This window comes from Nannobrachium achirus (genome assembly GCF_963921795.1).
Source record: "Nannobrachium achirus genome assembly, chromosome: 18".
Taxonomy (NCBI): domain Eukaryota; kingdom Metazoa; phylum Chordata; class Actinopteri; order Myctophiformes; family Myctophidae; genus Nannobrachium; species Nannobrachium achirus.
The window spans coordinates 35,849,727-35,862,458 of NC_137825.1; the positions used below are offsets into that span (position 1 = coordinate 35,849,727).

General features: G+C 42.6%; 1 protein-coding gene across 1 annotated transcript; it reads left to right on the forward strand.

The window, feature by feature from the left end:
- Positions 1-487: 487 nt before the first annotated feature.
- Positions 488-2,092, forward strand: LOC308303061 (UDP-glucuronosyltransferase 2A3-like; the record flags this gene model as incomplete). Its single annotated transcript, XM_080747381.1, has 1 exon — positions 488-2,092. The coding sequence occupies one exon, from the start codon at positions 488-490 to the stop codon at positions 2,090-2,092; it is 1,605 nt and encodes a 534-aa protein (XP_080603507.1).
- Positions 2,093-12,732: the final 10,640 nt, after the last annotated feature.

Sequence of the window (12,732 nt, forward strand, 5' to 3'; positions counted from 1 at the left end):
CAATAGTCTCAAAATTAAGATACCGGTATATATATATATTTAACGAAAAAACATTGGGGTTTCGGGTCTCGCAACCATAGACATAGAAAGGTAGATGGCATAATTGGCATAATTGATTCTATTACACATAAATTTGAATTCAGACATTAGTTTCCATCGATAGTGTTCTCTGTAACATCTTTTTAGCGACACATCTCGTAGCTTTGTCTACGCGGCAGACAGTACCACTCAATATTTTGGAATGCAACAAGATGTTAGCATGAACTTTATTTATTCACTTCAAAATACATATATGTGTAGGGTCCATACACACAAAAAACACATTAATGCGAAATGGTTATTGTGAAAAATATACCAATGAAAGATTATATAAGTTGCAAAGGTTACACAGTATGACTTTAAACAGTGAATTATTGTGTTGTCTATTTTCACTAGTTTCAATTTACTCATTTGTGTGTTGTGTTTCTTTATTCCTCAGAGGTGAAACATGAGGATCCTTCCAGGAGCTACGTGTGTACTCCTGGTGGTGAGTGTAGCCCTCCTGTTTAGTCCTGGCACTGAAGGCGGAAAGGTCCTGGTGTTCTCGTTGGAGGGCAGCCACTGGGTCAACATGAACATACTGCTGAAGGGCCTCCACGCCAAGGGCCACCAAATCACTGTGGTCCGCACGTCTACTAGCTGGTACGTCAAAGAGGGAGCAGCACACTACAGCACCATCACCATCCCGCTGAAGGAGAAAATGACCATAGAGGAGCAGGACTTCTTTGTAACCTTCCTGGCCAAAATGCTTGCCATCAAGAGCGAGGGTGCGTCTATGATGGCCTTCGTGTCCTTCTACTGGCAAATGCTATCGTCACTGTCCAAAATGCACAGAGAGGCCAGCGAGGTTGTGGTAGAGATTTTGGAGAACAAGGCCCTCATGCAGAACCTCCGCGACGCTCAGTATGATGTTGTTCTCTTGGACCCGGGGTTGCCCGTAGGGGTTCTGGTGGCCCACGCGCTGAAGCTGCCCACTGTTTTCAATGTGAGATGGATCACCAGCGGAGAGGGACACTTTGTTGTGGCTCCCTCTCCCTTGTCTTACACCCCCATGTCTGGATACGCAGTCTCAGACAAGATGACCTTTAGTGAAAGGATCAAGAACATGTTATTCTACTTTCTTAACATGGGCATTGATACTTTCATTGTGAGCCCTCATTACGATAGGCTGGTAGAGAAGTACTTTGAGCCAGATGTGAACTTCTACCACCTCTTGCAGGGGACCGATCTTTGGCTCATGAGGGTGGACTTTGTGTTTGAGTTCCCCAGGCCTACCATGCCAAATATTATATACATAGCTGGTTTTCAGTGTAAACCCTCCGAGCCTTTACCTGCAGAGCTGGAGGAGTTTGTCCAAAGCTCAGGTGAGCACGGCGTCATCCTGATGTCGCTTGGAAGCTTGGTTAAAGGTCTTCCTCTGGAGATTACGTCAGAGATCGCTGCTGCCTTTGCGCAGCTCCCACAGAAGGTCATTTGGAGGCACCCAGGTGAGCGGCCAGACAACCTGGGAAACAACACCCTGCTTGTAAAATGGATGCCCCAGAATGACCTCTTGGGTCACCCCAAGGTCAAAGCCTTTGTGGCCCATGGTGGGACTAATGGAGTCTATGAGTCGATCTACCATGGAGTGCCAGTTATAGGTGTGCCTCTTCTTTTTGACCAGTTTGAGAACCTTCTGAGATTGGAGATCCGGGGAGCTGCCAAGGTAATGGACGTAACCAAACTGACCAGACATAACTTTCTGGACGCGGTGCAAGATGTTCTTCACAACCCATCCTATAGGAACAGCATGGAGCATCTATCTGTTCTCCACCATGACAAGCCAAGTCATCCGCTGGACACGGCTGTCTACTGGATGGAATTTGTCATGAGGCACAAAGGAGCTGCCCACCTGCGCACTGAGTCCTACAAGATGCCATGGTACTCATATCATTCTCTGGATGTTATAGGCTTTCTAGTTGCTGTCCTCTTGTGCCTGAGTGCTATTACAGTGGGATCAATACACTTTGTGTGTCTCAGACTGTGCATGAAAAGAAAGTCCAAGCAGGATTAGCCAATTGGCTCTGCAGATGGCTTTGAATGATTGAAACGGACAGCCATGTTTAAACAAACAGAAATGTATATACCCAGTTGCCCACACATGAAAAAGAGGAGGTCTCAAATAACATATCACACAAATATATATTGTTGTTGTTGGTATGTCATAAATGAATGAATGCCCCACTGTGTCATTCTACAGTGTCACACATGCTCCGCAGTGAGCTGCACTGTGAGAAGAATTCTGTCTTTCTTTTTTTCTTTTAGTGAAACCAAGTTAAAGTGGTTCATTTAGTCAGCTTGTGACTAAATAATAACTACCTTGAATCATATGTCCTGTAGTTTTGGACATATGAGGTTTCTGCCCAACAGGCGATAGCGATGGTACGTGTTTGTGATATTAGGTGTTATGGTATGATTATTATTAATATTATAGTTATTGTATTGCATTATACAATTTTGTTTTACACCTGTGAAGTTTTAAATGAAGTATATTGTAAGTAGGCCTACTTGTATTCATAATTGCACTTGAAAAGCTCAATGCCATCTTACCTCTGTTGCCTTAGGGGAGGTTATATTGCAAAACATCTACTGAGGTTGAATATTTGTGTATTTTATTTTGATATATACAGTAATGTTTCATTCAATACAACATAATTTCCTACATAACATTTACATAGCTCTGTTTAATGGTGGAAAAACACACATTGGTTAAAGGCGCAGTAAGTGAGATTGTTTGTTATAGCTCTATATTCTGATATAAATCGTTGCTATAGTGTTTGTCCAGTAACAAGGGTCTGTCTCCCTGTCTCTCCCCAGCCCTTTAGTGAACAGAAAAGGAATTTTCAGGTATAGGCATCCACTCAGGAGGGAGAACTCAAGTGAAATTGACATAAGAAGACAAAATTGGATCTGGAACACTAAAACTGAAACCTCATAAATGGGCATTCTCTCCAGATTGGCTGAAATTGGCAACCCATCTGAACATGTATGTTCTGTTCATTAAAGAGCTGGAGAGAGACCCCTGTTATTAGACAAACACTATAGCAATGAGTACTATCCAACATAAATGATAGAATGATGATAGAATAGTTAGTATAAAACACTCTTTTCACAGATCCATCTATAAGCATTGTCACAAGAGCCATCCATCCAAGAGTTGAGTTCACTTTCTTTGGTATCGATATGTCCACAGTCCTCCCCTGCGGGATTGTCCAGTTCCCAGTTATCAGGCTCTGTCCCCAGACCAGGTCTACTTAGCCAGTACCTACAGTAGGAAGACAGTGAGAGGAACATCAACATTCCATCGCAATACGCAAGAGACCGTTTTGACTGAAGACGTTTTGGATTCAGGGGGAGCAGGGATATAACATATCTCAACTGGTGATAAATAAAATATGCTACACATAGTTATATAGTTAGGCTAAGTATACATTGTTCAGGAAGGTTAATGGTGTGTGTGTGTGTGTGTGTGTGTGTGTGTGTGTGTGTGTGTGTGTGTGTGTGTGTGTGTGTGCGTGTGTGCGTGTGTGCGTGTGTGCGCGCGTGCGCGCGTGCGCGCGTGCGCGCGTGCGCGCGTGCGTGCAAGTTGGAGGGTGTTGTAACTGTGATAGCCCTGTCAGTGGGTGTACTGTACAGCCAATTGTTTGTGTCTGAGGGAGGTATAACATTGTATGACATTTGTCATACGATTGTCTAAACCTGATGATAGTGTAATAGTAAACACTACTAGAGATGTCCAATGCTCAAAACTTGAATCAATGAGTGTAATGCAACATGTCAAATAAAAAAATATGTTGTGAAGGAGATTAAAGTTACAATATCAAACAAATATGGCATGTGGATCTGCTTTTGTTTTGCAGGCAATTTTATGACTAGTACATTATGAATGAACTTTTGTGACTCAGGCTCATAAAAAAATCATTGTTAATATTTTCATTTGTAGACCAATGAGAAACAAGGTGGTGAACATAGGATCAAGAAAAGATATGGGACTTTTCATTTATATTTTTCAGTACCCATTTCCTTAATTCCATCAGTATACTTTTGTTGTGAGACTGCTTGTGTTCTTTCCACTTATCTTATATAATCTTTAGGTATTGAATCTGGTGAAATGAAAAGTAATCAAAGGTATTCTGCAAGGTGTTCCGTCAAGGGATGATAACGCTTACTGTGCAAAATGTGTTCACACAACTGCAATCTGTTCATTCATACTTTGTCATATGACGGTGCCACTGCTGATCTACTGTACAAGCGAGCACACAACAATGCCATCAAACAGCAAAGTATGAATGGGGCCGGCTTAGCCATCACTGGCATAGTTCAACAAAGTCAATAATGCGCTTGACTTACTGTAGATCTGAAGACACTCGGCTGCCATCCACCCAGTGCCATTGTCCCTCTTGCTGTGAGTCCGTTATACCTATCCACACCCTGTTGCTAGCCCCACCTGTGGCCTGGCTAGTGGCGAACATAAAAGTCTGAAAAGGAAAACCGGGGAGACTAAATATGAATTTCAGCTGATGAATGTTTCAAGTGACACACCTAATTTCAGATTTCACTTCTTAAGTACAAGATAACATCTGATACAGAATAAATAAAAAATAAAAAAATTAACAATTACAATGGGATACAAATATTGATTCATTGTAAGTTGATGTACTTAAAGAGGTGAAACTGGAGTTTATATGGTTAGAGCACGGTCACACTAGACTTTATTCTACCTATGAGGGTGGATTCTGACAATGCATTTCAATGGGAATGGGGCGTTGTTGTTTTTTTTGTTTTTGCAGGAATCTGCAAATGACAGCAAACCGCTCCATTCCCATTTAAATGCATTGGCAGAATCTGCCCTCATAGGTAGAATAAAAGTGTGGTGTAACAGTGCTCTAAAGTGTATTATTTTGTGTCCCATACCTGCTCCTCTTCACTGTTAACTATGAGCAGGTCGCCCCCTTGTGCCTGGCACCAGGCTCTGCTGGCCTCCCAAGTGAGCAGATGAGAGGAGAAGTAGTAGCATTTGGTCTGGAACAGTGTCCAGCTGCTGTGGCATTTCTTGCAAAGCCGCTCTGTGAAGAAGAAAAGGTATTGTGTTTTGATGTAGTTTATAATCATCAGAAATTCAAAAATTATGTTCTAGACAGAGGTCTAGGACTGCATTCATGATCAAGATCAGTCTTCTCTCCAAGTCAGAGAGCTTTTGAACTGTGTGAAATCAAGATCAAGATGTGAAATCCATGAGACAGTATGACATAGAAGATGCTTAGATTTCAATTAAACTGCAATAAAATAAACAAGGCCAGTCGTAGATTTATTCTATGGATTGCTGTTTTGTATGATGGCAAAAGTGCCTGCAAAAGAACCAAAAAGAACCATGAATATTCTACAAATGAATGAATGTGCCAGTTAGACTTATGGGGTCAAAACTGCTACCATCAATCTGGTCCATAAATCGGACCAGAGCTTGGTTAATACACAGATAGTGTGACCCCTTTGTTATTGATCAAGTAACATAGAAAAGGGATTACATACCATTCGTCTTCTGATCAACCACAGGACAGTAGAGGTTGAGAGAGTCAAATGCCTCGTTCATTTGATGTGTGTCCACCAACATCTGCTCTCTGGTGCGGTTCTCCCGTTCTGAAGCAGCCTCCAGCACAGCACTCAGCCTCCGGTTCTCATCCTGAAGCGCCGCAACTGTCCCCTGAAGACGCGTGCTGTTCCTGGACATTTCTTCGCAATTGATCTCCAGGACAGCATCTGCCTCGACCTTTTCATTCAGATCCCGGACTGCTTCGCGGAGATGGCCGTTGACCTCCTGCAGCTTGCTGGCTTCCTCGGTGGCTTGGACCCGATTATGTCTCAGAAGAGCGTTCGTCTCGGAGAGGTTCTGTTTCTCCTCCACTAGCTGGGCGTGGGAGTTGGTGAGCTGCGCAACAGTCTGAGAGAGATTGAAGTTATCTGCCTCCAGCTCTCTGCTGTACTGCACCAGCCGGCCGTGGTGCTGATCCAGCCGTGAGTTTGTTGAAGTCAGGTTGACTATTTGCTCCCGTAGGTGGAGGTTTCCCAAGGTCAAAACGTGACCTGTCAAATTGAGTTTGGCGATGCTTTGGTTGAGGAGTTGGGACTGCTGGCCCAGCCAGGTGTTGTGCTCCCTCAGATTGAAGTTATCTCTCTTCAACTCATCATTGGCCTCAGCCAGAGTGAGGTAATGGGCACTGATGTTCTGGTAGTCAAAGATGAGAACCCTCCATTCTGGCTTGCCATCTGATTCACGGGCATCTGAAGATTTAAGACAATGAAGATTCATGACAATGAATCAAAAGACAGACTATGCTATCCTATACAAATGAAACAGGTGGACAATATAGCAGGGGGAAATTGCCTTTATCACACACACACACACGCACGCACGCACGCGCGCGCACACACACACACACACACACACACACACACACACACACACACAATCTGTTTTCCAAAGAGAACACATTAAATGTGGATTCATATTTCTGGATTAATAACTGTGAAATGCATAATTTTAAATGTTCTATTTTCACTCAAGCAGTTGGACCATCTAGAGACATCAAGGGGCAAAAATCTATAGAATACAGCAAAAGCCAGTTAACTTACACAAGATAGCGAGGGCTGTGGAGGTCACAAGCAACACAAGGCAGAGAGCTGCTAAGAGGCCAATAACCACAGGGAGGTGAAGACGCATTCTTTGGTTTTTGGTGCTGGGACAAGCTGGAGCTGAACACAAAAACAAACACGTCTTAAAACCTTATGCATTGTCTTATTTGAAGTTGACAGTGGTGGAAAAAGTATGCACAAAAATAGCAGAGCTACAAGCTCAAAATGTGCCGCACCACGACGCATTGTGCTATTTTCAAATTAACGAAATGTGCAGGTATAGGGTAGAAGTGGTATGTTTTGTAATAATCAGTACCTCAAAATGCCACATAAATACAGTAAGTTTAAGTAAATGTACTTATACTTTACACAAATGTAATTAATTGATGGAATATTTTAAAGGCTTGTTTCCATTGTGGTCCATTAACGATTGTCAGAGACTCACATAGATATACACAGGCAATTATGTTCTGTACTCAATCAAAGTAAAGATAGGGTTAATATAATTAATTAATATAATTAATCAATAAAGGTAATATCACTCACATATTTGCGTCTCCTTCTGCTTGCCATTGAGTGGTATCGTAATTGTTGGGTAAGTGTCATCTGACTCATCTCTACATGGAATCCAATGCAGCCTCACCATTCTACCTGCAACTAGGATGTCTGAGACAGTTGGAGAGAGCCATTAAATACAGACAAGCAAGTGACCAGGTTTAAATCCACCACCACCCCCCGACAATGCTAAGTTGTTGTTTGTTGTTCAACAGAATACAGTACCCTTTCTTTTATTTCATCTTTGTTTTAAAGGACAATTGTGTCTGACTGTTTAGGGCCACAGATGGGAGGTTTTGCATATTATCTGAGCTTGATAAATCTCAGAAAAACACATCTCACTTGCTTAAAGTCAAAACCACACACATGGTGTATTCTCAGAAGTGTAAGACAGAAACCAGACAGCTTGTGTGAGAGTGTTACTGATGAAGAGCGTCTGTGGTTTTCCTGTTGTGTAGCATCAGTGTCGCCATACGGTGAGCTCTACTCTACCACACAAACGTCTATATTTCATTGGCTTGCTACTACTCAAAAATAGTTGTCAAACATCATCAGATCCTAAGCTGTATTTTAGAAGGCACACATTCAATTACTCTGTGTTAATCTATCCATTTGTGACTCTAAAAGTGTTCAAATGGGACTTTGCAGGTCCATTTGGTAGACTCTCAGAGTTGAATTATTACACTCAGGATTTTACAGTGCATGCTGATGTTGCTGATGTCAGGTCTGTCTGACAAAACAGAGAAACAAAAGAAAAAACTAAATTCCTGTAAAGTCAGAACTTACCACACGCAGTTGATCTGAAGATTCAGGCTTGTTGTCTGAGGTATGTGTGCAATCCTGATATTAATGCTGATATTCTGTTGCAATCAGAAGAGGGATGCTGCAGTGGCAGAGGTAAATGGAGTCTGTCTGAAGAGAAATGCAAGTGGCCTCTGTTTGCCATGGTTCCCTTTTATAGTGCTCTGACCCCCCGTTGCTCTACATCCAATAGGACAGAGGAGGGTCACTGTTGGGCCATTCTGTTTGATGTCACCTTATCTCTTGCTTAACAATATGTCTTGAATTATATCAGCATTCAGTATTACCCTGTTGTAGATGTTTTGAGCTTCACCATAGACTACATTTCCAAGAGACTTGGCTATTCAATTGTTTTAAAAACAGCATTTTGTTACTATTAAGCTATATTGCTTGGATACAGTTTCTAGCTTTATATTTTGAGTAAATAATCACATTAACATAACAATTACAACTGCATTGCATTAACAATAAGATAACATTGCTGTTATTCAGTGTAATACACAAACGACACAACTTACTAGAGGCAACTTACTATTAGCAGAGGTTTTTTAAAGATGATTAAATGTGTGTCTTACATGTACTTTTTAACATGATTTTTATCTTAGCTTATTTGTATTCTTTAGTTGTATGCAGAACATGCTACATTGTTTGAAGTTGTATCTGTATAAGTGAGAGACAAACCCCCCTTTTCATGTTTGAGCCCTGGTTTCTTATTATGCAAACATAACAAACCGGGAAATAATTCTGATTCTGTGACTATGACTATCGATTTATGTAATATTAAACACCGAAATCACTGAATTCACAGTTAAGGTTCACCTTGATACCATTTATTCTATGTCATCATGAGTGTGTTTCTGAACTCTCATATAAGCCAGTTCGGCCCCCAAGCAACAATAAATCCTGTTGACTAGTCTAATTACTAGATAGAACCAGCAGGGGGCATCATATTCATTTTCCTTGCCTTGTGCACTGTGCAGTGTGTGCAGGGCTTTGCAGGATGGTAGAATAAAGACAAAGCCCTGTGCCTGATCTGATCACTACGAAAGGCTCAGATACAGAGGAAATTGAAGGACATATTGAGGCTCTCAAGAAAGGCCTACTGAAAAGTCTCATTGATGGAAAGAAGGCTTACATAGAACAGTCACTGTTATTCAACAAAGAATGGGTCACTCATGAGTAAATAAATAAATAAAAATACGTTTCCTACAACCATAAAAAAATATATACTTTTTTTGTAGATCTTCTTTGTATCGTGAGCTTATAGTTTAGCCATTTTGAATATCCTAAGTGTAAAATTATGTTTAAAGCTATACTGTGTAAGTTGCTCAACTGGTGGTCTGTAGCAGTATAGCAAACCGCGGTCGCGTTTGCTTTTTTCGTCCGTTTTTCGCTCGCGGACCGGGCCGCCAGACCACCGCGTCCGCCTCGCCTCGCCGAGACGCTTTCAATGAGGTCTCCCGTGTCCTTCTACGAGCAGCGGTTGGGGAGTTACATGCTAGACTCCTCCAGTGTAAACACTGCAGTGTACTTCCTGAAGGCGTGTTTCCTAAACCCACCAGAGAGCCCGGCAGTGTATGTTCTGCACTGTGATTGGCCGGCAGTGTATAACCCTCGCTGTGATTGGCCGGTAGTGTGATGACGCAATTTTTCCGCGAAAACCGGTCCCGGGCAGGGATCATAGAAAACATATAAAGAGAAGGCTTTAGAAGCTGAAAATAACGGAGTGGGGGTTCTAAAACTTTAGCGATTTAACAGCTAGGACCATTTTAAGATTTGTTTTATAAAAAAAGTTACATGGTATAACTTTAAGTGGTTAAACTGATTGTGATGCTATATTATCTAATTTTGCTGGAGACCCCCTGGGACCCCTGGGGGTTCCTGCACCCCACTTTGAGAACCTCTGTATACTAACCAATAAAAATTAATCTTTACAATCCATCAAATACCTAGCCTGGCAGCCAGCCTCATACTGTGCATTCACTCACTCGCTCAGTATCAGGGCTGGTTTGCCAGGCTATCAAATACCATCCACTCTGGTTATCCTCAAAAGAAGTCCATCTGGATAATGCTTTGCCAGAAAACAGCAAGACACGACTGTGAGCAGAGCAGGATATTATCTATAGTGACAGAAGTCTTGTGGGGGGAGATAGGACAGAATGTTGTTTTTCTCCGGTGACAGTCACTACAGGGGCTCTGCTCCTCTCTAAACAAACATCCTTATAAACTGTGTGAAAGGAAACATGGCTCACCACTGTTGTTTTTAGTCCCACTAATATCTTAAACAATCGTACAGAAGCCAACACCAAGTTTCTGTATAACAGTCAGAGTAAACACAGGCCAGCATTGTTGAAGCTGTCCCGAAAACTCTGACTGTTAATTAATGATAAGGTCTCTCACAGAAAGCTTGCAGTTGTCTGAAATGTAAAGCCCCTTCATCTGCACTTGGCTCCTTGTTATGAGGGAAAGATATGATCCGCATTTAGTTGAACTTTAGTAAACGGACATGGTTCTGTGTGCTCTTGTGATGTGGCTTTTTGCCATTAAAAAAACACAGAGTTTGAAATAAACAACCTGACGAGGTGTTTATGGCTCATGTAGAATCAGAATGCAGTGTGATACCTCTTTTAGAATGGCATTATTGTATAGAATAATTTGCCTTAGTGTAGCAGTGAGCAATTTTACTGTATAAAAGAACTTTATCACCCTGTTGATCTGCTACTCCGATTGTTAATGATTGTAATATTCAATTGAAACGATGACATTTACTATACAACCCATAATGACAGAGTAAAGTCCCCTTTATGCCTGTGTATAGCCTTTCTCTGTGTTCCTACTATTCCCATGAGTGATGTTACGGTCAAGCATGCGTCTGGCACTGTGGCACACCCATATGGTCTGGTTTGTGGCCAACTGGCCATCACTGCAACATGAGTGCCGATATGTAATCATGGCCTCTGTGTGTCCCCTTTCTGTGTCAGTTATGCACTTGGTTCAGTCTGCTCATGCGACTGGAGGGGGCTCAGGGGGGGCTGACCAGGCACCAGGGGGGGCTGTAGCCCCCGTAGCCCCCCCCCCTTCCCGCGCTACTGTCGATTATTGTCTTGTGTTTCAGAGTGTGCAGTTGTGTGTTTAGTTATTGCTTGAGTTAGGCCTTGGGTTGACCTACACAGGTCTAAATACTCCAGTTAGTGGCCCAAGTATGTGTGCATGTATAAAGACATGCACTGCTGCATACAGAGGACACTATAGATAGCACCAGTGGGATTCTGTGCTAATGACCTTATCTCAGCCATAACTCACTGCCCAGCAGGACATGCTAAGGAGATGAAGGCTTTGTTACAGATAATCCCTCCCTTCCTTTGTCTTTCATCTTTTTCTCATGCGGGCGGGCACACACACACACACACACACACACACACACACACACACACACACACACACACACACACACACACACACACACACACACACTAGATCTTGTATTTAAAATATACTAGATCCTTACCCATCCCCTCCCCTCACCCACCCCTAAGGGATCCTTGCCTGTCCGATCTTGGGCTGCTCACTTCTCTCAGATAAATTGGACAAATACCTGCAGCCTTATGTCTTGATAGTAATATATGTAACCCTTTGCCCCTCTCTGATTGGCTAAGGGCATAAACACAGACAGACAGACAGAGGTAGGTACGTAGGTAGGTAGGTAGGTAGGTAGGTACAGTACAGTACAGTACAGTACAGTACAGTACAGTACAGTACAGTACAGTACCGTACCATACAGTTAGGGGCGACCGTAGCTGAATGGTTAGTGTCCATACCTAGGACTCTGGAGGTCCCAGAGGCCGCAGGTACGATTCCAGCTCCAGCTATGTGTCGAAATGTCCAAGAGCAGGACACCTAACCCCTAACTGCTCCCCTCCCCGCGCTCCTTGTGGGCAGCACTGGGTTCAGCTGGGTCAAGCTGAAAACTTGAATTTCCCTCGTTGGGATGACGTAGGTAAATTCATACAGTACGATAGATAGATAGATCTTTGGATGTTGATGATGATGATGACATCATCACTCAGTTGGTGACGTCACGCTATGTTTTCGCTTACGTCATCCAATAGGAAAACCCTTGAAAAAACATAGAGTGACGTCATCATCATCACCATCAACAGCCAATGAGGGACCAGCATTCTTGGTTACGTCACCATCAACAAGTGCGGCCTGACATAAATTACAAGGCGCGCTCTGCTGGCGCATAAGTAGGCCATACGGGCCATACAAATCTATGTATGTCTGTGTTTATGCCCGTAGTAACGGGTAAGGACTCTAAATACTTGGGTAAGGCATAAACGAGTAAGGACTTTTGTCTGTCTGTGTTTACGTCATCCAATGGGAAACCCCTTGAAAAACACAGTGTGACGTCACGGCCATAGATGGGCATACCGTAAATGGGCATGTCCGATAAGCTTGAGCCTTTACTTCCAGGTTTGGTCATCAACTTGATTCAATGATTCAACTAAATTCACAGATGGATGAATTGCAACTGTAGATGTGCAAATCGGTGTTCTTAGGAATTATGTCAATGGTTTGTGTTGTGTGACGTCAGACCAGAGCTCTGGTCGACCTGAATAAGATGAGACGCAGTTTCTAAACATCACATTTAATCTGAGTACGGCTGTT